Source organism: Bombus pyrosoma, linkage group LG14 (genome assembly GCF_014825855.1).
Source record: "Bombus pyrosoma isolate SC7728 linkage group LG14, ASM1482585v1, whole genome shotgun sequence".
Lineage (NCBI taxonomy): Eukaryota > Metazoa > Arthropoda > Insecta > Hymenoptera > Apidae > Bombus > Bombus pyrosoma.
In genome coordinates, this window is record NC_057783.1 from 705,314 (window position 1) to 726,364 (window position 21,051).

At 45.9% G+C, this 21,051-nt stretch overlaps 1 protein-coding gene across 3 annotated transcripts; it reads left to right on the plus strand.

The window, feature by feature from the left end:
* The first annotated feature begins 50 nt into the window (after positions 1-50).
* On the plus strand, positions 51-20,948 carry LOC122575303 (zinc finger CCCH domain-containing protein 13). 3 transcript variants are annotated; one of them, XM_043744078.1, is made up of 8 exons: positions 51-2,696; positions 10,847-10,893; positions 13,054-13,196; positions 14,240-14,458; positions 17,036-17,733; positions 17,812-18,011; positions 18,129-18,294; positions 18,511-20,948. In XM_043744078.1, exons 2-8 carry the CDS (start codon positions 10,857-10,859, stop codon positions 20,132-20,134), a joined length of 3,087 nt encoding a protein of 1,028 aa, XP_043600013.1. In that variant the 5' UTR covers positions 51-2,696; positions 10,847-10,856; the 3' UTR covers positions 20,135-20,948. The 3 variants fall into 3 exon arrangements, with proteins under 3 accessions (XP_043600013.1, XP_043600011.1, XP_043600012.1); XM_043744077.1 differs by lacking the exons at positions 51-2,696; positions 10,847-10,893 and adding an exon at positions 10,921-12,969; XM_043744076.1 differs by lacking the exons at positions 51-2,696; positions 10,847-10,893 and having other exon boundaries at positions 10,920-13,196.
* Positions 20,949-21,051: the final 103 nt, after the last annotated feature.

The window sequence follows — 21,051 nt, forward strand, 5'->3', positions numbered from 1 at the left end:
CAATCCCGGGGAGAGGAGGAAAGAATGCGCGATCGTGCATCGCAAAACTCGAAATCGCATCGAACAATTTCTTGGCATGATTGAACAATAGAAAGCGAGCGAGTGATCGACGCTAACGACCAGCTCCTTCCCTACCTTTTTCCTGTCAAACGCTGGCCATCCGCGCTACGCTTTTCCGTTTACGTTTTACATGTACGCTGCGTCGCCACTCTTTTTCCCCCTCCTTTTTCGCTCGCGTATCTTTCGAGATCGATTAGAAAGAAATGCCGATCAAATGTTCGACCAAATCGCGCGGAAGCCTCGCCGCGCCGGCTCGTTTTTCTTCCGATCGAACAACGTGTAATTACCACGAGGAATTTCAATCGATGCCTCGGACGTTACGTAAACGAATAGAAATTTGACGTGGTCACTTACGAAACCCTCCTAACTTCCACCTGTCGAACAACTTTTTGGAGTGTCAAGGCCAAAGTCATCATCGAACACCGTTATTACGATTATCTCTCGTTGACCACACGAATCAAATGAAAAATACATCGATCGTTGAGCGTAATTACGATACCGTTCGACATCGGGATGACGCCGTGACATCTCTGAAAGATCGGGGCGTCGCGCAGGATTACGAGGAATTTGCATGAAACTTTCGAGCGGCGAGCGAGTTAAAATTCCGCGCGCGTAAAAAACACGCATCGAGACGTTCCTCCTCGAGCGAATCGCGAGCGCAAATATCACCGGCGTACCCGACGACTCGTCCTCAAATTCTTGACGATCCCCTTTCAAAGATCAACGGGCGTGTCGCGGCAAGTCATGCTTCGAACAGTGATCAAGATCATCGGCGTTCGTTATATCTACGATATCGATCTGGATTGAACGAACTGTTCTATCAGCAGGCAACAAGTATCAGGACACCGACTCGCGATACGGTAGCTATGAATAGTATTCATACATATCCTCGTATTTCTATCAAACGTTCAAACGTCGCAGATACGATGACACGCAAGTACTCTTTATAGCTTTTATATTATATATGACGGTACAATAGATTTACAGCGACGTAACTAAAAAATATGAATAAAGAATGGCATTGGATTTGTAAATATCGACACGTGTCCTGACACTTGTGGCCGATGATGTAAATCTTCGTCGAGTTTTACGAACCCATCGACCATAAAATGGCCGACGAAATGACGCGACCTTATCTCGAGGAAAAGAGCGTAAGACAAGGGAGATGGAGGCCTTGAATCTCGAAAAAGAAAGGAGTTGTCGTCCTTTAGAGAAAGCAGTGAACTTTGATGGAACGATCCATCTCATGGGCACGGGTGAGTCCCCCAATTATCGCGATACGATCCTGTTTTACGATCCTGTCAACGAAGCTGAATCGAGAATAAATCGCAGCTAGATGGCCATCGCAGTTTTCATCGAAGGTTAAGAGACTTCCCATCTCGGATTTCTTCTTCGAACGAATCCAAAAATGGTCGGCACGTACGCGCGTCAATTGCACTGGTATTCCCTTAAAGTTAGAAAGGACTAGTCGAAGGAGTGGAAGCTGGTTAGAATACTTTCTTCGAGTAGCTATAGCTCTATTCGCTCGATGGCTGACCCTGAAGGTGATTTATCGAAAAGCCGGTCGGCTCGCTCGGAGAGTCGATCGCTTTTTCGCGTCTAACGGCGTTCGATTGCGAAAGGATCATGGTGCGAGCCTGGCGAGAAACCAAACTTCCTATTTCCAAAGAGTTAGGCGCGTTGTCGTCGGCCGAGAAAGCGATCGTTATCGATTAATAGAATTCTAGAGGCGCGATGTACTCGCCGGTTCCACGATTTTGTCCTCCTCCGTGTCCTTCGTCGGCGGAGACGACGTTCCACTTTCACTCCGTTCCTTCGATCTTTCGAAAAATTACAATTACGAGGAGTTTGCTGCGTAGCTGGCTCGGGTTATTTACGAAAGATCACAGAGGGATGCGCGAGTCGGAATCCCCTCAAGGCGCCACGAGACCTTTGCAACTCCGCTCGAGATATACCTTGGTCCTTTGTTTGGACGAGCTCCAAAGAAGAGGACGAAAAGTAAAAAACAGACTGTGCGGTAAAAGCAAGATGCAATGTCCATAGAAATGGTTGGCCTTCTAACGCGTCGCTCAAGAGTCAAGTTTGAAAGGTTCGACGGTAAATAGCATTGGTTCTGTTCGAGTCGTGTTGACGCTGACTATCAGGTGGCGACGCAGGTGCTCCTCGCCAACCTTTCGCTCGGTGGGGACCGTTTTTTTGACGGAGCTACGCCAATGCGAGGCCAGCCAAGGCGCCTATGTACGTCCAGCCCCCCTCTCTCTCTTCGACCTTATCCTCCGTCGTAGAAAGCTCGACCAGACGACGCTGGCCGGAGCACAACGCTCCTGCTGCTGACTTTTCCACTTCCATCGCGCAGTCTTCTGGCCGGACCGGACGCGGTCTTGCCCTCAAACAGCAAACGCGGTGTTTCCCCGGGTGATTCCTCTCGAAAATTTGAGCATCGATCCACCCCCGTTCAGAGCGAGTTCGAGTTGCCGAGCGTGCCCTACCGAACACAGTGCTTTCTCAAGATCGCTCGCTGGCAGAGAAGTAGTCGCGCGGTGTACAGGTGTGACAAGTATACTTGGAGTGCGCCTCGATGTGAGCACGGTGCTTTCATGAGGGATTAAGGAATAATCGACGGAGCCGAGAGACAGGTCTGTGCATTTCTTTTGTCCAAAGCAGCTTCTATATTTAAGAACGTGGCACGCTTTCTAGAAAGAGCAGGTTTCTCGATCGAAAATCTGCAAAAGTTTGAATAAGAGCGATCGATTATTCCGGGCAAACAGATTGGTCGTTCGAAGAAAAGACAGCTACAATGGATACACCTTTAGATGGAAATCGAGGCTTTTATCGGGTTATTCTCGCTGTTAGAATAGGAGAGTTTACGAGATTAACGTGGCGAAAGTAGTGGCAATTGCTTCGCTATTCGTACCCGCGAACGTCGGCTTCTTTCCTCCGCCGAATCCGGACGAGCTAGGCAAATTAAATTCGGATTACTTAAGCAGCGGTAATCGCGGTGTTTTATTCAAACGGTACGAGTCGTCGGTTTCTCCCCGCGGCCAGAATGTCAGCATTTTCTTGCGACAATCCGTCCACGTGAGCGTTCCAGACGACTTGAACCGTACCTCGCGGCTAAAGAAACTACTTGAACCAACTCCTTGCCCGATATAGTCGAAAGAAAAGATCGGCCACGCAACAGCCTGGTCAAATTTTCGTAAGCAGAGAAAACCGTACGGCGCGTTGGCGTGAAAATAGTCTTTCGTCGGTTTCGCGATCCCCGGCATCCATCGATTCGTTATTTCGCGACATCTTACGAGGGACAGCGAGAGAGGCATGGTGAATCGATCGAATCGAGACAAACGATACGGTACACGGATTTGAAATCGTGAAAGGACGATCGGGCAGCGCGCGAGAGCTTCAGGAGTAAAATAAAGGCGCCAGGACTTTCGCTGACCATCCCATCCTCTCCCTCTTTCGCCGAAACGTTTTTACATCTTCGGATGACAACGAAAGCGAACTGGTTCTATCGTCGAATTTACCGTCCGCCCGACTTTCCATTCCTTTTTTTCTTTCGTGGAAAAAAGAACGCGACTCCTACGCTCACCATCTCCCTCGAGGTTGTTTAATAAGGTGAAAGGAGAAAAAAACACCGCCGATACGTTTGCTTCGAGTCGGTCGTATGTTTGTTTCCAGCGTTTTTCAGTCCGCATTTTCATATCTCGGTATTTTCGTGTGTTTCGAATAAGCTTCGAATAAGCTTCGAATAAAATCGCGGATTTCTATTCTGTTCGAGGATCAGTGCATCAACGAGCGTACGTACTGGTTTCGTTCGAGGAAATATATTCGGACTCGGTACACGTGTTAAGAACACACGCACGCGAATGTACGCACGCATCGCCATAACTACGATTCAAGTATGTATTTTTTTTTTTTTTTCTTTTTTTATATCGTAGAAAGAGTTCTCTGGGACCTCTAGGAAATGGAATATTTCCACGCTCTTTCGTTTATACATTTCCGCGATTTCAATCCATCGAAGGAAAAGAAGTCGAGGACAATCGAGTGTCCGGCCGAGAGCGCTTGGGAAATTCGAAAGCTCTGACTCGCGCGATCAGTTCCATTTTCCGTCTGATTCGTTCGAATACTATATATATCGTGAAATACAAGATTAGTACACTTCCATTTTGCACCAGAATATGGCGTGTAGCGTAACGTTCTCCGCGAGTTACGCGTCTTACAACATCACGGCGATAAACAAGCGGGCGTAATTTTAATCGTTAATCAAGTTACACGCCGGCTAATTCTAGCTGCGATTTTTTTCAACGGTCTATGGAAATGAACGAACCGCCGTTCACGGCGGATCGGCTACTTTGTCGATTAATCTCGTGATTTTCCGTAACCTCGACAGTGCCTCGACCAACCGCTCTCTCTCTCTCTCTCTTTCTCTTTCCCTCGGTGTCTCCCTTTCGTTCTCTCCTTCCTCCTCATTGCATTCTAACGCGTCCACATTCACTTTCGATCGGCGGATTCCGTGGCCGATTCTACACACGCTTGAAAGTGAATTTATTTCGCGAGGAGCCCGTTAGACTCACGACACGCCTAGCCGGCCTAATTACTCGCCACACTACGAAATCACAGTTTCGAGTCTCCGCGGAAACTTAAACGTCTGGAAGCGTTCCGCGGCCGGAAACTACGCCGCTCTGTGATTTCGTTGATCGTCGATCAGTCGACGAGATGTCAAACTAAAGCAACTCGCATAAATATATATCGAGATACGGAGAAACTGTTCGTAAAGGAGCAAAACGTGAAAGCTCTGGGAATCTGAGAGGATCGAGCGGATGCAAGGAAAGCGAGGAAAGTAGCGTGGAGAATGAACGCTTGCTTCCCTCTGAAACTAAGAAATAGGCTCGTTCCAATAATTATAGGTTTGAAATCGCAGCTCGATCGCGCATAAACCGCCGACGACTATGGCTGGCTGTTGCGTAATCAGCGAGCGCTTTCGCGAGCTTACGCTTGACACGTCGACCGATATTTTACCGAGTCTTTTTCGATAAACAATATCGAGAGCGCGCGAGCTCGAACGAACGCCGCGTTACGACACGAGAACGCGCGTCGTCCAGCCGCGGTCTGCTTTCTCCCGCTATACGCTGTCGGAAAAATAAACGAGCTACTTGGTCGTAATCGAACAGCCGGAATAAGCTTAATGGCCGGGTCGATTTGCCACGAAAATCTTTCCCCAATTCTTTCCCCAAAGTACACCGAGTCCCGATCTGGTTCCAAGCAGAATCACAAACGCGAAACGTTGAACACCACGACTTACATGTACACGCGGTGCGAAACATTTTTCACGTATGCACGCGTAATTGGACAGAGACGAAAGTTTCATCAGGAGCGATACCTTTTAAACGCGTCGATTGCAACGAGCTGGTCGAAAATTCCATTTGCAAAGAATTCTCTCGAAAATGAATATCGCGTGTACGGCTAACGAGAACCGTCGTCGCCCGTATCCGATAATGTGCTATAAATAATAAATAGTATTATAAAGAGTATTCCGCGGTGGTCTCGAGATGCTGCTGGTCTTGCACGAGCGTGCGAACGATTTTTGCAACTATTTTTTATTCTTTGGTGAATCGATCTTCCCTCTCGATTTCGAAAATGTTCTTGGCAATTGTAACGTAAAACTGTTAACGACTGTAGGGAAAGGAGAGCTAAGTCGTCTGTCGAGTATGGGGAACAGAGACAAGGGAAAGACGATTTTGGCTGCTATTTCTCGCCTTGGGATAAGGCGAAATTTGACCATCGCTTTCGAAACGAAACAAAGTGTGTCAGACTGTTCTACGAGGCACGCGTGAATATTGCGCGATATCTACTTTCGATGATGCCCGCGCGATCTGCACCGATCAATTCGATACACACGATCTGTCTTCGTGAACGATACTTTAAAGTAGTAACGCGAACAGCGGCTGTGAAACTGAGAGACAGACCACAAGCCGGTGATCGTGAAATTTCCATTGAAGCAGAGACGATCGTGCGACTTTCTGGAAAAAGGCTCGAGAGATAAAGCGGTGAATTAAGTAAATTGCGTTGAAAATATTAGTTCCAGTTTCTTCAGTAGCGTTCGCCCTTTCTGTACTTGACTTTTCATAATAATTCGACTGATTCAACGCACGCTCTTCTGTGATCTGGTGCCATTCGATGGTTCGAGTATTCTCCATTTCGATGGCGGTGTAATTTCTAGACGCGGGTATAATTTAAGAAACGGTAGGAAGCAATCGTAAAACGTCTGTTGTAGGATTCGGTATCGGGCTCTCTTATATTATGCTCTCTCAGCGCTGTCAGTGCTCTATCGTTGCTGTGGCTGAAAAAGACTAGAAAAGAGGCGTAACGGCTTCGCGACACGTTAATTGCGCTAATTATACACGCGAGTCTCTTTCTCTCGCGAGAAAGAAATTCGTAGGAGAAAGAGGAGGATGAGAAGACAAGTCGAATTTCCGATTCCGGCAATGTTTCTTTCCGTGCAATCACTTTCTTGCGGTTTCGGAATCACGTCGATTCTCAGTTACAAAATTTTCTCCGAAACGATGGCGAAATCGGATTCTGGATCGTGGAACGACCAGCGATAAGCGTAATACGGCGACAGGCCGCGAAAACAAATGGAAAGCGTACGCCTTTTTCTATTACCGTTTTCCTTATCATTAATATCGTTAATTTCGCTAACTTGTGGCTGGTTTTTGCCGTTTACCGTCCAACTAACGCCGAACCAAGAAAAAAGCGGTACAACTCCGCGAGCAGAAGCCTCGCACCGTTAGCGTTCTGGGGCTGTAACGCCGGTTTATTTGTCGCGGCAGGCTTACACAATGTGTCGATAAAACGTGGCAAATAGCAGTTTACGGTCGAATAAATTTTATTCACGGTGGAGAGTGAAATCGTTTATCCCAAAGCCGGTTCTCTCCGCGGCAAGAGCAACGTAGTCACCGCCTCTCACGGATCGTCGTTCCGCGAAACGTTTCGATTTTGTCAATTAAAAATTAAACGTCGCGTCCTCGATTCCTGGTTGAACGAACTCGGCCGGAAAATTCACGAATCTAGAGATCACCGCGACGATGATAAACGCGCTCCTTAGTCAACGATTACCGCCGATGAATGGATGCCGCGTTACGTAAGTTGACCGCTTTTAGCGAACGCGGGATCGATTATATTTGCCGAACGATACTCCGGACTCGATATTTATACGAGAAGAAAGCGTTACCAAGAATTCTAATAATTATAGCTAACTAGTACGATACAATTATACGAAAAATCGAGGACTGTACCTTTCTGGAAGAAAGGCCCGTACGAGGACGTTCGATTACGAACGAACGCTAGGGTCTTTGAAACTCTGACAAGCGCAATTTTTCGTAGTCGAGGCAGCTGTTTCCTCCTCTCGTTCGATCGAATTGCTCATTGTCTTATGGCGTAAAGCCAGGCGTGTCGCGTATCAGCTTTTGTCAGCTTTACTCGCACGCGACCAATCCGGATAATTCTGGCACCTTGACACGAAAAACCAGTCGGCATTAAAGCGCACCTTCGCAGCAACGATGCTCGATTTTCATGTCTCTGTTAGTGAGTAAGATACGTTGAAATATATTTCCATGCTTTCAAGGCCTAGCTTTTCAAGGTAGATCCGCGTTATCCTAATTCCTCTCTGTTACGGCAACAGCTGTTCGAGCTACCGGGCGAATAAAAGCGATCGCGATATACTCTCGTTCCATATTCTTCGGGCAAGTATCGACGCCAGTGGCATACTCGTTCGCCTGCACAATCCAACACTTTCTACATACGAAATAGCAATCCTTTTCCTAAACGACGTGGAGGATTATTAACGATGCAAAAGAAACCCACGTTCGTGGTCTGCCTCGTTATCCTACGATCACGTCTACCAATAACTGTAAACCGTGATTTTAATTGAAAGCGACGAACGAGAAGAACGAGACGGAGTCTGTGCCTGATATCGCGCCGGGTCTGACCACAGTCCTCTCTATCTACTGTACGTAATTATGTGCTGTGCACCGCGAATGCAACAAGTGTCTAACGAGTTACGGCGTTGGAGAAGACCGCGTGCACGTCTATATGGAATGTACGTTATACCGGTACTCGTCTCGACGGGACACTTTCTACCCACGACGCAGTAATCCGTAGTCCAATGAACATGAAACACGGATAAAAGTGGCGGTCGTGTGAAACGCGCCTGTTCCCTCGTTTCAATTCGCCTGCATCGTATCCGACCATATCCCTGATCCAAGGACTGGGAAAATATCGCGTTACCTTCCTTTTTCAGGATCGAACTTAATTGCTCTGTGCCTTGACCTCGCCCGATCAGTTGCGTTAGACGACCGATCTCGAATCGAGTGCGCGCTCAGATCGATAAGGTTACTCAACGATAATCCAAGTGCCGATTACGGGAAAATCGACGAGAAAGCGTATGACCTCATCGCAAAAAGCCTTTCCATGAAACGTTTGATCGCGACGAGCTGAATCTATTTGCAGCGTATCGATAAGCACCTGGCTGACTTCTAACTGCTTTTTCCACCGCACAATGATCCGTGATTCGAGTTTCCGGTGAACGTGAGCTACGTTTATTCCGTGTACGATTGCGATATATATGCGTAACGATAGGAACAACGAAACGAAACGAAACGAAACTAGAGAGAAGTCAATTCTCACGTTCTGCTTTTAAGTAATTGTTTTTACAATTGAGAGCGCACGATCGAGGGAAACGCTCGAGTTGCTAAAGCACCTGACGCGGGATAAATGTTGGAAAAAATGCGGAAACTCGTACGAATGGACGCGGAACACGGTCATTCGATGGCTGTTTTCCTTCGTCTCTTCGTCGTTATTGCCACTGTCCAACGTACAACCTTTTCGCAACAATGTACGATAACGCAACGTCGATAGCAGCTGCTCCAAGCACGAGGAAATGAAAGCTTGCTGCACCAACCTGTACGACTTTTGAAGGCTATCGGGTTTTCTAACCACGCCTTGTGTCGATGGTTTATCTGAAAAATCGCGAATGTCTTAAGGGAAGAAACAACGGAGGCAACCACGTTCTAAATACGTACGATAATAATTGCTCCTGCATATAGAACGGAAAATATATCCCTGGCAGGAGAATTTTTACCAATTGTTCATGTACGACGGAATTGTTCGAGCTGTAAGATTGAGATTCGCGAAGAATTTCATTTCCGGAGAAGGCCTCGGAGGATATTCGAAAGCACTAGCTATTATCGTAAGGTATTTAAGAAACGAAGTGGGTCGGGCAACTGGTCGTGCTAGCCATAACTTCCGGTGACCTTTAGCGGTCGCGGGATGACCGTTACGTGTGTTGTAACATAACGTAATTTACCGTAAGGTAACGTTACGAGTGTCGCGTTCCGCGCACAACTCGATAAAGAGGAATCCTCCGTTTGTCCGTTGGAGGAAACGTATTTGCGTTATCCTGGAATAGCCGGAGGGCGTTCCAAAGTATCTACACGATTCTGCAAGCGAGTCGAATGGCGAGAGGATTCATTTCGGCTTGATTTTCTAGCCATTTTAGAAATACCCTGCAAACACGATCGCGTAACCGTGGCTTCTACCGAACGAGACGAACAACGCGACTAAATTTCTCAGCAGGCCTGAGAACTCGCACAACAGTCCGTTGTGACACGAGCAAAGAAGGCAACAACGAAACTTGTGTAACCGAACAACGCGGCGATTCTCTATCTACCGAGAGGAACGCAGCCATCCTTCTGCTTTTTCCTGCCGCTTTTACACGAACGATAACGATCCGTCTGCGAACTGGAGCGCGATAGAGCGCTTAATTAATTCGAAAATATGCCACCATTAACCCGAATGCTCTACATTTTTTATCCAAAACCGAGGAAAAACTAGAAAATTCCGATCATCGAATCCAATGCTAAACAGAGAGATCCGTAAACTTAACTTTCAATGCCTTGCGTCACAGTTTTCGATCCGGTAACCTTAACCAGAAGGTTTCTATAGTCGGAAAAGCAAAAATCGATGAAGACGAATTAAGCGCGGTTGGATGTTAATCGTTGCGAATGTAAATACGACATAATTTATTTCAAAGGCGGAATATCTATATTGTAAATCGTCTCTTTAATCGGGGAAAGGTAAAAAGTACCAAATTACGTAGTCAAAACCTATCACGAAAGCCAATCTTATCTCCAAACTACTTTCACCAGTTTCCGTTTCGAAATTGAGAGAATCTGCTCCGAATACATCGAAAACCGAACCTTCGAATATCGTCCGCTAGATTTATCGAAATATACTTCTGTGAAATCGTTGCCATCTATGCCAGTTCTCCTCGCTATTTGCTCGTAGAAGGCCGAGTAGGTGTTTCGAAAAAGTTTCATCTGTGCAGTAGAGGAGGAGATATACCGGGTACCCTAAGAGTGAAGTTCTCTTTGTTTTAGTAATTAACAGAGGTATCATGCGCAGCAGTGACGACAAAGTCACACCCGGTATTACGTGATCGTGCATTTATATAACACCTACATTATCCTTGCATTATATGGTTAGCAGTGGTGACAGCACAGAGAAAGTTCCTAACCGTTCCCATATGCTCAAGTGCCTGTACCGGTCTACGGTCGACGCCAGAACTACGTCTCGATTATGCTTTATACAACTCGATATCGAACTTTGGCAATCCACGTCCACCTCCATGTCGATTTTTAATACGATCGTAGTTACGATATTGCGTCAACGCCGGAACCCTCTTACGAAATTCTTGCATCGAATTAATTAGAAATATTTCTGCCTGTTACAGTAGCGCCAACATGCGGGAGAAAAGGTGGCTTCTGCTCGCTCTGTATGGTAAGTAAAACACACGTTTCTAAGACTCGCTGTCAAACACAATGATCTCCCTGTGCCGTTTAAAACATATCGCGCACGATCTTTTAATATCTCCAGGGTGATTTCAATTAATTCTCGATCGTATTTCGATGGAAGTAAAAGCGCAGTTGGCGATGGTTGCGATGTGACAGAGCTTAGTATTTTTGGACTCTCCATATCCGGAGAGGAATGCCGAAGACAGCGGTCGACCTTCCGTCCGAGAGTTTTAGCATCGATGTTATTCAAGGTTCGTTCACACCGGCATCCCACGTACATACGTATATTCATCGTTCGGCACGAATCGAGTTCGTTTCATAGAGTTTGATACGGTAGGACGATCGAATCTGTCAACTTATTTTGAAAAAGAAGATGCTACGATTCGTATTCACGACACAGATAAACCGCGTACGTGTGACGCGCGAAAGAACTTCACAGAAAGAATCCACAAAGGAAAAGACAAACCTGTTGTGCATATCAACAAGTCCGCTTCCTTTGTCCTATTGCGACGTGCAGTGCGAACCGACGAGCTCCGAAATTCTCTATCGATCGAGGCATCGGAAAAACGAGACGAACGTATTACAAAATTTCGAGCAAGCAGCTTTCGTCGCTAGCCGACACAATCCTCTGGACGTACAAGCGATCGTCCAATGAGGCATTGTTAAACGATCACGTGTACACTTAACGCGGTTTCTGACATTTTCACTCGTTCGACGACTATTCGTTTCTCGTATCGAGCGACAGCCAGCCGAGGCCTTCGAAAACTTGTTTGAAAGCTACCGAACGATACGGTGTACCCTACACTCGCGTCTCGATTCCTCGGGATCGCAAAAATTTTCAGCCATAGTTTTGCACGAATGTTTACCACTCTCAAACGAGTTTACGTCGCCCATCTTCCGAACAATCGGTTCTACCATCGACGTATCGCGCGTAATCGTGGAAAAGTTGCGACTAACTTCTTACTCCGATTCCCCTATCTTATCTTCAAACGTAAGAAACTTTCGTTTCATCGACGTAATAATTAAATTATGCGATTGGATGGAAAACGAGCGAAAGAAATTAGTATCGTCACGCCCTTTTTTAACGAGAATGCCATGACATTTCCATTCGAGCGGGTGATCGAAAAGACAATCGTTAGTTGGCGATACGATGGAATCGGAACGAAGCAATTTGTTTAGACCGCCGCTACGGCAGCCTGTTTCGTCACGAAAATGTTTCGCCGTTACATTTGCAGCAGGGGTGTGCCCGCGCCAGCGTTTCTCACAAACGGAATGCGAGCACGTTCCCATAATTCATTTTTATGCAACGTCGCCGGTTGCTCGTTGTTATCGATTCCAGCTTGGAAAACCACGATCCCGTTACGAAGGTGTACAACCGCTGCCGGGCGACGTATTTTTCAACATCGAGGACGTTCACTCTCCGAAAAGGAACGTAAGGAGACTCTCAACACCCACGTCGATCGTACCCGTCCGATCCACTTCGCTATCGGACACCCTTTACAAAGAGAGTATCGGCGAAAGTATCGCGTTTTTTTCACGGGACGACGAGTTATCCTGTCTGGTTCGAAAGGTTGTCGCCAATCCGCCGACCTTGAACCGGTTTGATTTAATTAGACGTAGTTGGTGCGCAGAGATTTTACGATAATTCAAGTTCATTAACGGGACATCGTTATGGTAGAGAGAAAAAATAAGAGACACGGCAAAGGTTTATCCATGGACGCTCGGTGCGACGAAAATAAAATGATCAGACGTATCGTATTGTGCAATCTGCTCTCCTCGTAAATCAACGAAAGTCACCCACGAAAGAAACGATCGATAGACAGCCTTGATCTGCTTGAAAACAATTGCCCAACCGAACGCATTCACCTGCGCCGCGAAAATTGCAACACTTAAAACCGAGCTCTCGCTGCTCTTCTCATGCGCAGGTTTCGCAACGCCGACGCTTCTTCGTGACTTATGCAATCCGTGAATGCGTATCGGCCTTTGATTATTTACCATGTGTCTAACCGGTGTCCCGTTCCAACACGTTCCAACGATCAAACCTGTCCCGTTGCTTTTAATAGTCACGTTTCGATCAACAACGTTTACCGCAATACGGGAAAACCGAAGGCAAACGAATATCGAATATTTTTTTTCTCAATTTCAGGAATTCTGTTGACCAACGCAGTTTCAGCCGAACGAAAGCCTACCAGACCGAAATTCAAGATCGCGACAACTTCCACGTCGACGACCACTAGCAGCACCACCGAAGACAGCCACGTCCACGAGAATGAAAACGAAGATACAGAGGTATGTCCTAACAAAGTAACGTTCTAATCGCAGACATAGAGATATAATTGCGCTCAACTTTTTTTGGCGTGTCTAATCGAATCGAGACGTTGCTCACGTAGCTCCGAGCAGTGAATTTATAATGCGAAGCGTGGTTGTAGCACGATCCTGTCGTGTTGCGCCTCGATTTACCGCTGCAGCAATAGAACGGCCAGATCGTTTATCGTCGATGATGCAAATCGCGTTGATGATGCTACAGTCACGACAAACCACGCGTCTGTTTCTATTTTCCAATTATACGTGCTAGTGTACTTGATGCAACGAAACGAAGATGCATAGGGCGAAAGATCGCGATACCGGTAGCGTCGTCTGAACGATACGTCTCTTTACGACCGTTTCTCCCAAATCCACCTCTGGATTTAGATCTCTCGATTACGCCACATTCATATTAAATTAATTAACGTCTATCTAAACCACCGTTGGGCCGCGTTCAAAGACAAGTTTACCTTCACATAGAAACGGCACCGTGACATCATCGAAGTAGCATCGCGAGCACATCACTGACCGTTACCAAGAGCCACGGTAGAACTACGATGCATTAGATAACTACCGTCTCACAGGCTAGGTACACGCTACTACGCTCGCTTGCGTGTGAACGCTTGCTTAACTTTTGACAGAATGGCATTGTTTGAAAATTACAAATAAAAAGAAAATTTGTATCTGTAGGCGTCAGACATGAAAAAGGGCAATCTTGTTACTCAGGCAGTTGCTTATTCTCAGCTCGTTCGACCGTCAGGCTGCACGTAGACACGGTAAAGAAGATTCTTCCAAATCAATTGAGATATCGTGGTTTTAGCAATAGTATTTAAAATCAATTGGCACCTGATCGAATCGTGTATTTAATTTTAATATACCATGATATGTATGTATATACATTGACTCTAGAAAAAAAATAATAAATCTTAATGATACGCACGTATTGTTATTACAAATCGATCAACGTGTCCAGATACTTACGAGCGGTAATGTAACTGATCGAGGATGCTGTTTGTGACTTTCTTCAGACGATCACAACGGTGACTACCGAAACGAACGCGACGACTGGACACGTCCTCACAGGAATCCCGCAGATCGATTACATCTGGGACCCAAATCTGCCTCGTGAACTGAACGGCTACAATCTCAGCGATTATCCGTTTTACAACAGCATACCGGAGGACATCGACTTTAAATGCGATGGTCTTCACGATGGCTTTTACGCAAGCGTGCCTCACAAATGCCAGGTGAGAACTATGACTCTTTGTAATTATTCTGCTTGACGCGGTATCAATCGCTTAGCTATTCTTGGCGATGAAAATTGGTGGACTTTCTCTTTCTGTAAATAAAGTGAACATCTTGAAGGATATACACCGTCGACTTGAAGATGCCTCGAAGGTTCCAAAGGGGAACAAGCGCTCGACCGTTCGCTTATTCTCTACGTTATTTTACGTTCACGATCATTCCGCATAATTCGGCGAACTTTGTCGTTTATCGTTTCTCGTTTCTCGGAGACCTTCTTAAAGGTAACACGAAGATTCCTACAACGCGGAAGTCGCGCATAAAACTGTAAGATCGAGGACAAGCTAATCCGCGTGTGAGAAAACACCCGTTGCTTCTCAACTATTTCGAAATTTCGAAATTTCACACTTACTAATAAATAATACATAGTAGTAATAAAATTTTAAAAAATTACGTGTGACGCGTAACATGTTCGCAAACATTTTCCAGGCAGATATCCAAATACTTTTCCGAGTCGCTTGAAATCTTTGCCCGCTCTCGTGAATTTACTCGACAAATGCCAGAGTATTTTTTATCAGGAGGGACGCTATGAAAAAAAAGAAAAAAATACAACGTGCACGATGAAACGTATGCAAGTATCGAGAAACAGCGTAGCATTCTTGCGGAAATCAGTCCGTAATCGCGAAACGATCGTGAAACGTGGGACCGATCGCGTCCATTGCAAGAGTAAAAGTGGGTATTGTGATCGCTCTAGTGAAAAGGAAAGTCAGTGTCATCTGGATGAATGCCCGGGAAAGATTTTCTGACAACGTGTATCGTCCACTCGCGCAATGAACAAACGTCAACGGTCCGTGACTGCGGTTTTTCCGTTTCTATCGGCGGGACGAGCACCGACCGCGAACAAAAGAGATCACAGTTTGATGACGAGAACCATCCTTATCCATTAGGTCTAACAAGTTCCTGCCACGACGCACGTTTATCCTTCCCGTAATGTGTCTTATGAACACAAAACGAAATGATTAACCTTACGGCGAATAGAGAAACAAAATTCGCGATACGATATCGAATAGAACAAGAAGCTTATCGATTCAAACAGCGTCAAACGTTTCGAACATTCTAAAATCGAACGTCCCATTTACGTTCAAAGCAACGGAACTGAAACTGCAAATTTTTAAACAACGGAGAAATGAACGAAACGAATTTAGCGGACGATTTAGTACTTGGAGAGGAAACGCAAATTTTACACCTCGACGTAGTACGCGTAGGAGAATGCTGGTTGGAAAAGCGAGAAATACGAGGTTGTGGCGGAAAAAACACGAAGAAGAGAAGAGACTTTCGCGGTCCGATACACTTCCCGTCCCTGACCGTTTCGAGATTCACGCGCGGCGATCTTGCGATTGTGAAAGCGATTGCAAAGTACCCCTTTCCGACGTTCCTTATCGATTGTTTAGCCCCAGCTACCGAACGAATGGGCCTATTGTCATGCAAATGTTCGCGGATTCGCCTCGCTCAGCCCTCTGTGAAGCAACGATGCCGAGGCAAAACAGGATATCGTGCAGAAACGAGTAAAAGAAAAATTATTCCGAAGCAAAGCGGAGCGATCTGATAGAACGTTTCACAATTATACGCGTGTTTCGCTTCATCCAACTTACGATCGCTAAAATGGTTTTACGATACTTTTGGGCCGATCGTGCATCTCTGATAATCGTTCGTGGTCGAGTTGGCCGTACGTTTGACATTTAGCAGCTGGAAGTTGAGCAATAATCGCGACCCATCATCGCGAAATCGCTCGACTAACCCGGTTCGAGATGCTTGGAAACAACAGCAGAGTTTCGAGTAATTTTAAACCGAGCGCGTTCTTGTCATGCAGATACGCAACGAGTTACTTCCTGCAATTTAGAACAGGGGACTCTGACTTTCCAATAAAATTACCAAAGCATAGAGAAACTACAGGCTGTTGGAGACTAGCGAGCGGGCACGCGAAGAGATTCGATTAAAAATTGGGATAAACGAGAAAAAAAAATGGGGAATAACGATTGGCCAACGAAGGAAGTAGACGACGACGATCACCGTCTGTCATTCAAGACGGTGAAAAAATTAATGAGACAGCGTCTCGAAGGAACAAAGTCGAACGAAGAAGTTGCTGTACGAACGAACCTGGACGTGCTCTGAATGATTCTAGATAATACCTTTAGATAATCCGACCAGACAGTCGTAGATACTTTTACAGAGACAAGCCGCGTATACGTGTAATACCGCCAGACGCGCTTGTGGTAATTACTCGAGCACACGTAGTCACGGTGTGAAAGCTACGATAGCGTCTAGCAACGACGAGCGTCTGTGTTCGGTGAAAAGTATGTTACGAGTGTCGAAGATCGTTTCCTAAAAAAAAAAAAGGCGATCAAAATGTTCCTGACGAGATAGATACTCCTTGAAGAACGGAAAAAAAGCGTTCCTACTTTCACGAATTCCGAAATTTCAAAGCTTCTTCATGTTTTTTATTTCTGTAATTATCTGTAATTTTATCACGATCTGTTTGTTTTCATCGAAAAATCAATAACTCGCGTTTCTTCTTTTTCAAGGTGTACCACCACTGCCTTTTCGGAACGAGATACGACTTCCTGTGCGCGAATTTCACGGCGTTCGACCAAAAGACCTTCATCTGCCACTTCGTCTCCGAAGTCGACTGCGCCAATTCGAAGAAATACTGGCACAGGAACGATGCCCTTTACAAGGCCACTACAACGTCCACAACATCCACGTCGACGACAACTACCGTGGCACCGGTAACAGCCGCCGCAGGACGTCAGCTACCGAGGGACAGAGATCTTCCAAGAAGAAGAAGACCCTTCAGAAGACGGCCAGCGTACGATTACTACGACGAAGAATATTACGACGACGATTATAGCCGTCCGCGCGGCTACAGCAGAGACGACTACGACTACGACGACCGAAAGTACAGAAGAGACAGAGATCGTGACTTCAGAGATCGGGATCGTGACTTCCGAGACAGAGACGTTCCAAGGTCTCGGGAAGGTATCCCCAGGGAGGACAGAGATCGTGACGCGGGCGCCAGGGATCGGTATCCGCCTAGAAGCAACAGAAGAGACCCTCCTACTAGGGCGAGAGATCCTCTCGAGGAAGATGCAAGAGTCAGATCTAGAGATCCCGAGCAAGGATCAAGGTCCGCGTCTAGAGAACTCGACGACGCGGAATTGGACGATCGACGAACCGAGTCGAGGCTTAGAGACATCGACGATCGTCGGTACTCCGATAAAAGGTATTTCCTTCGTGAACAAAAACGCGAATGTTTTTCCATTTGATGGTTCGACCAGGAACTAAGCAAATTCTTTCGTAGGTACAGAGACGATTACGACGATAAAGAAGCTGGTTCTCCGCCTTCGGGCGCAACTGGAAACTCGGATGGCTTGGTAAAGCCTGCAGCACCTGCAACATCGGTCTATGCAAGACCGAGAACTCCTCCAAAAATTCGAAGACCCGTGCCGCTTTCCGAACAGGACAGATATGCCTACAAAGCTACAGCTGTTCAATCGACCGGTAAGTTTCTTGTGCCGGTAATGTTTAAACGATTCGTCGTATACGATTAATTTAAGTTAAGTACGATACAAGATTTTAAACACGTGCAATCGTAAACGTAAAACGCGCTCTCTGCAGAAGAACCTCGGAGAAGACCGGTGGACGTTGCAGACGATGACTATTACGAAGATGAGTTAGAAGATGTGAGACCGGTTCGAAGACCACTGAGAAGGAGACCAGCTTATAGAGACAGGGATCGAGACTTCTACGACACCGTAGAAAGGGATAGGGGCCGACCCTACAGGTAAGGTAACGTACGTACACAACACTGATACAATTATCTGTCTATATTCGTCTGTCGTAACTAATTGATCGCAACACATTATCTAACGATACCGTTAACATGCGTAATGCGCGAAGTAACATACGTGTCTAACACAGCAACATCATCGAACGTACATTCATATAAAAGATACAGTCACTTTAGGTTGAAGAAAATTAACAAAATTTCTAATTTCAGAACTCGATATCGGGACGACGAAGACGACCTGCGATCGAGAAAACACTCGGATCGCTCGAGAGATCGCTACTACGATCGAGATAGGGATCGAGGCGTAGAACGTGGAAGGGATCGATCCCTCGATCGTGGAAAGGATCGTAACGCGGAGAGACCACTGGATCGCGATCGAGGAAGAATGCAAGACACGGACAAGCCAGAAAGACCACATCGACCTCAAGATAAAGAACGCGAGCCAGATCGTTCTAGGACGGGTTCAAGATCCAAGGATTTACAAGAAACTACAGACTCGCCCAGAAGAGGCAGTAGTTACGATCGCACGGAAAGGACCACTACCACTGCGACGACTACCACCACGTGTTTGCCCGAACAACTCGTTCATAAAGCAGAATCGATTTCGAAAGAACCCCCAAACGATAGACAAGCTTTTACCGAGAAACAAGGCAAATCTGCGCAGACTCAAACAACGCGAACGCCGATCGAGGATGGAGAATCGTATCGAACGAATCAACAATCGGATTACCAAGAACGAGATCAGGACGAAAAGCGTGATCGTGGCCATTATCATACCGCGTCGTTGGAGGAATACTCGCAAGATTATTACGACGAACCGGAAGATCCACCCGCTCCACCGCCAAGAACCACGGTTCGCATCGTTAAACGACCCTTCTTACCATCTAGGGGCGGAAACCCTAATCCAAGAGGCTTGTCTCCGGTCGGTGTGAAAGCTACCACGTCTAGGAAGGAAGAGGACATAGCTACTGAAAGGACAAACGTTCAGGACAGAGGGAAAAGTTATTACGTGCACGAGGCAACACAGGACAATCTCGGGGAATCTAATCAAGAGCCTAAAACGCAACAAGAGGAAAACGAAAATCACGATACGTACAGGAACGTTCAAACGGAGAGCCAGCATGGATATAACGACGAATACGATACATCTATAGTGAGACCTGCGATTAGAAGGCCGACTGAGAGACAAAGGGAAGAAGAACAACAAAAAACTATAAGCGACGCGTTCGTCAGGGTGTCCAAGCAGGAAGAAACAGAAAATGAACAGAACTTTGGAGGACTAGCTAAATGGCCCACCGAGGAATTTTCCAATCAGCAGAGTAACGAAGGAAACGCGCAGATCTCGGGTTCGTTGCGTAACAAAGGCCGATTAACCGTGACGGAAAATTCGAACGTTTACGGGTCTACGTTTAAAAACGACGAAGCTGAGGAGCAGCCAACGGGGCCTCAGAGTTACAGAGTGAAACAAAGGCTGAACGAGGTGACGCATCGTTTGCAGGATATCCCGGAAAGCGAGTACGACGTCACTTTGAACGACGCATTAACGCCTACGCTGAATCAGGAGGCAAACTTGCCCAGTGGATTCGTTCTACCTCTTCACAGACAACTAGGAAGAGACGCGGTTCTACAATCATCCGAGAATAATTACAAAGTCTCCAGGCCCGTTAATCAACAGCAACAGAAACCATTCGTCTCTAATTCTCAATTTTTGCCAGCAGTTAGCAACAACGACAGACTAAGGACCGTATATTACAGAACGCCCGAAACGATTCAGATCGGTGGAGCGCAATATAGGCCGCAAAGAGGATCATGGCACGATTACACCGGCTACTGAAACAAATACCAACGACGAAGAAATCTTGACAGAAAGCTTTGGAACGTTAGGAAATCGATCGATTCGGGCACGTTTCGTACCACCATCGATCGAACGTTTCAAGGAACAATCTTTTACAAAAGTTAACTTCCTTTCAGAATAAAGGAATTTATTAGACCCTTGGTCGTGTGGTCAAACTTTTCGATGTCTTTCATAGGAGGGGATAGGAAAACGGATGGTTTTCGTGCAATAGATCTTGTGAAAGTAGAGAACGAATATCCGAATAATCAAACTGCTACAAAGAGAGGCGAGCAAATATGGAGCACAGTTAAAACAAATCATCACGAATCCGGAAATTAATGACCTTTTATTCGACCGAATGATCGAAAAACTATCACTGTCCAAAATAGCTTTTAGCATTAGTATCGACGACGTTAAATTCATTCTTCCCTGTAGTACTCTTTCAAAAACTATGTTGTAAACATTAGCCACTTATTAACTACCTTAACTTATTAGCTGTTCAACTATTTCTATTTTATTAACTGTCACAGTATAAATCTCTGATCGAAGATGTAAATTGCAACGGTTTCTACTTTCGGCTAAGCTTGTAAATATGCGCACGATTATTCACTATTCCTTCGGATTAAATTATTACTCCCAGTGCGATGATACGCGTGTAAACAGTTTTCTACGAAAGCACATTCGTCGTCTCGATTTTCTTTTCGACAGTAGTAGCAAGTAAGTTTTCTCGAGTATGCATTTTATCTTTAATGTAATGTAAATTATACCAGTCTTGACGTACGATATTAAAGAGTGACAAAATGTATAAATCTAATTCATATCCCAACATGAACTTTATTGCGGGCTGAATTTTCCTCTTTCTTCAACGTCTCCACCCTTTTCTCTGTGCGCTCAAGCTCCTTTCTTCTTTCTTCCTT

Excerpts from the sequence above, each read along its gene's own strand:
- LOC122575303 (XM_043744076.1), top strand. The coding sequence starts at position 12,864 with ATGCAATCCGTGAATGCGTATCGGCCTTTGATTATTTACCATGTGTCT. Across the intron at positions 13,197-14,239 it reads ATGAAAACGAAGATACAGAG|ACGATCACAACGGTGACTAC; the intron begins GTATGTCCTAAC and ends GACTTTCTTCAG. Across the intron at positions 18,012-18,128 it reads TACAGCTGTTCAATCGACCG|AAGAACCTCGGAGAAGACCG; the intron begins GTAAGTTTCTTG and ends CGCTCTCTGCAG.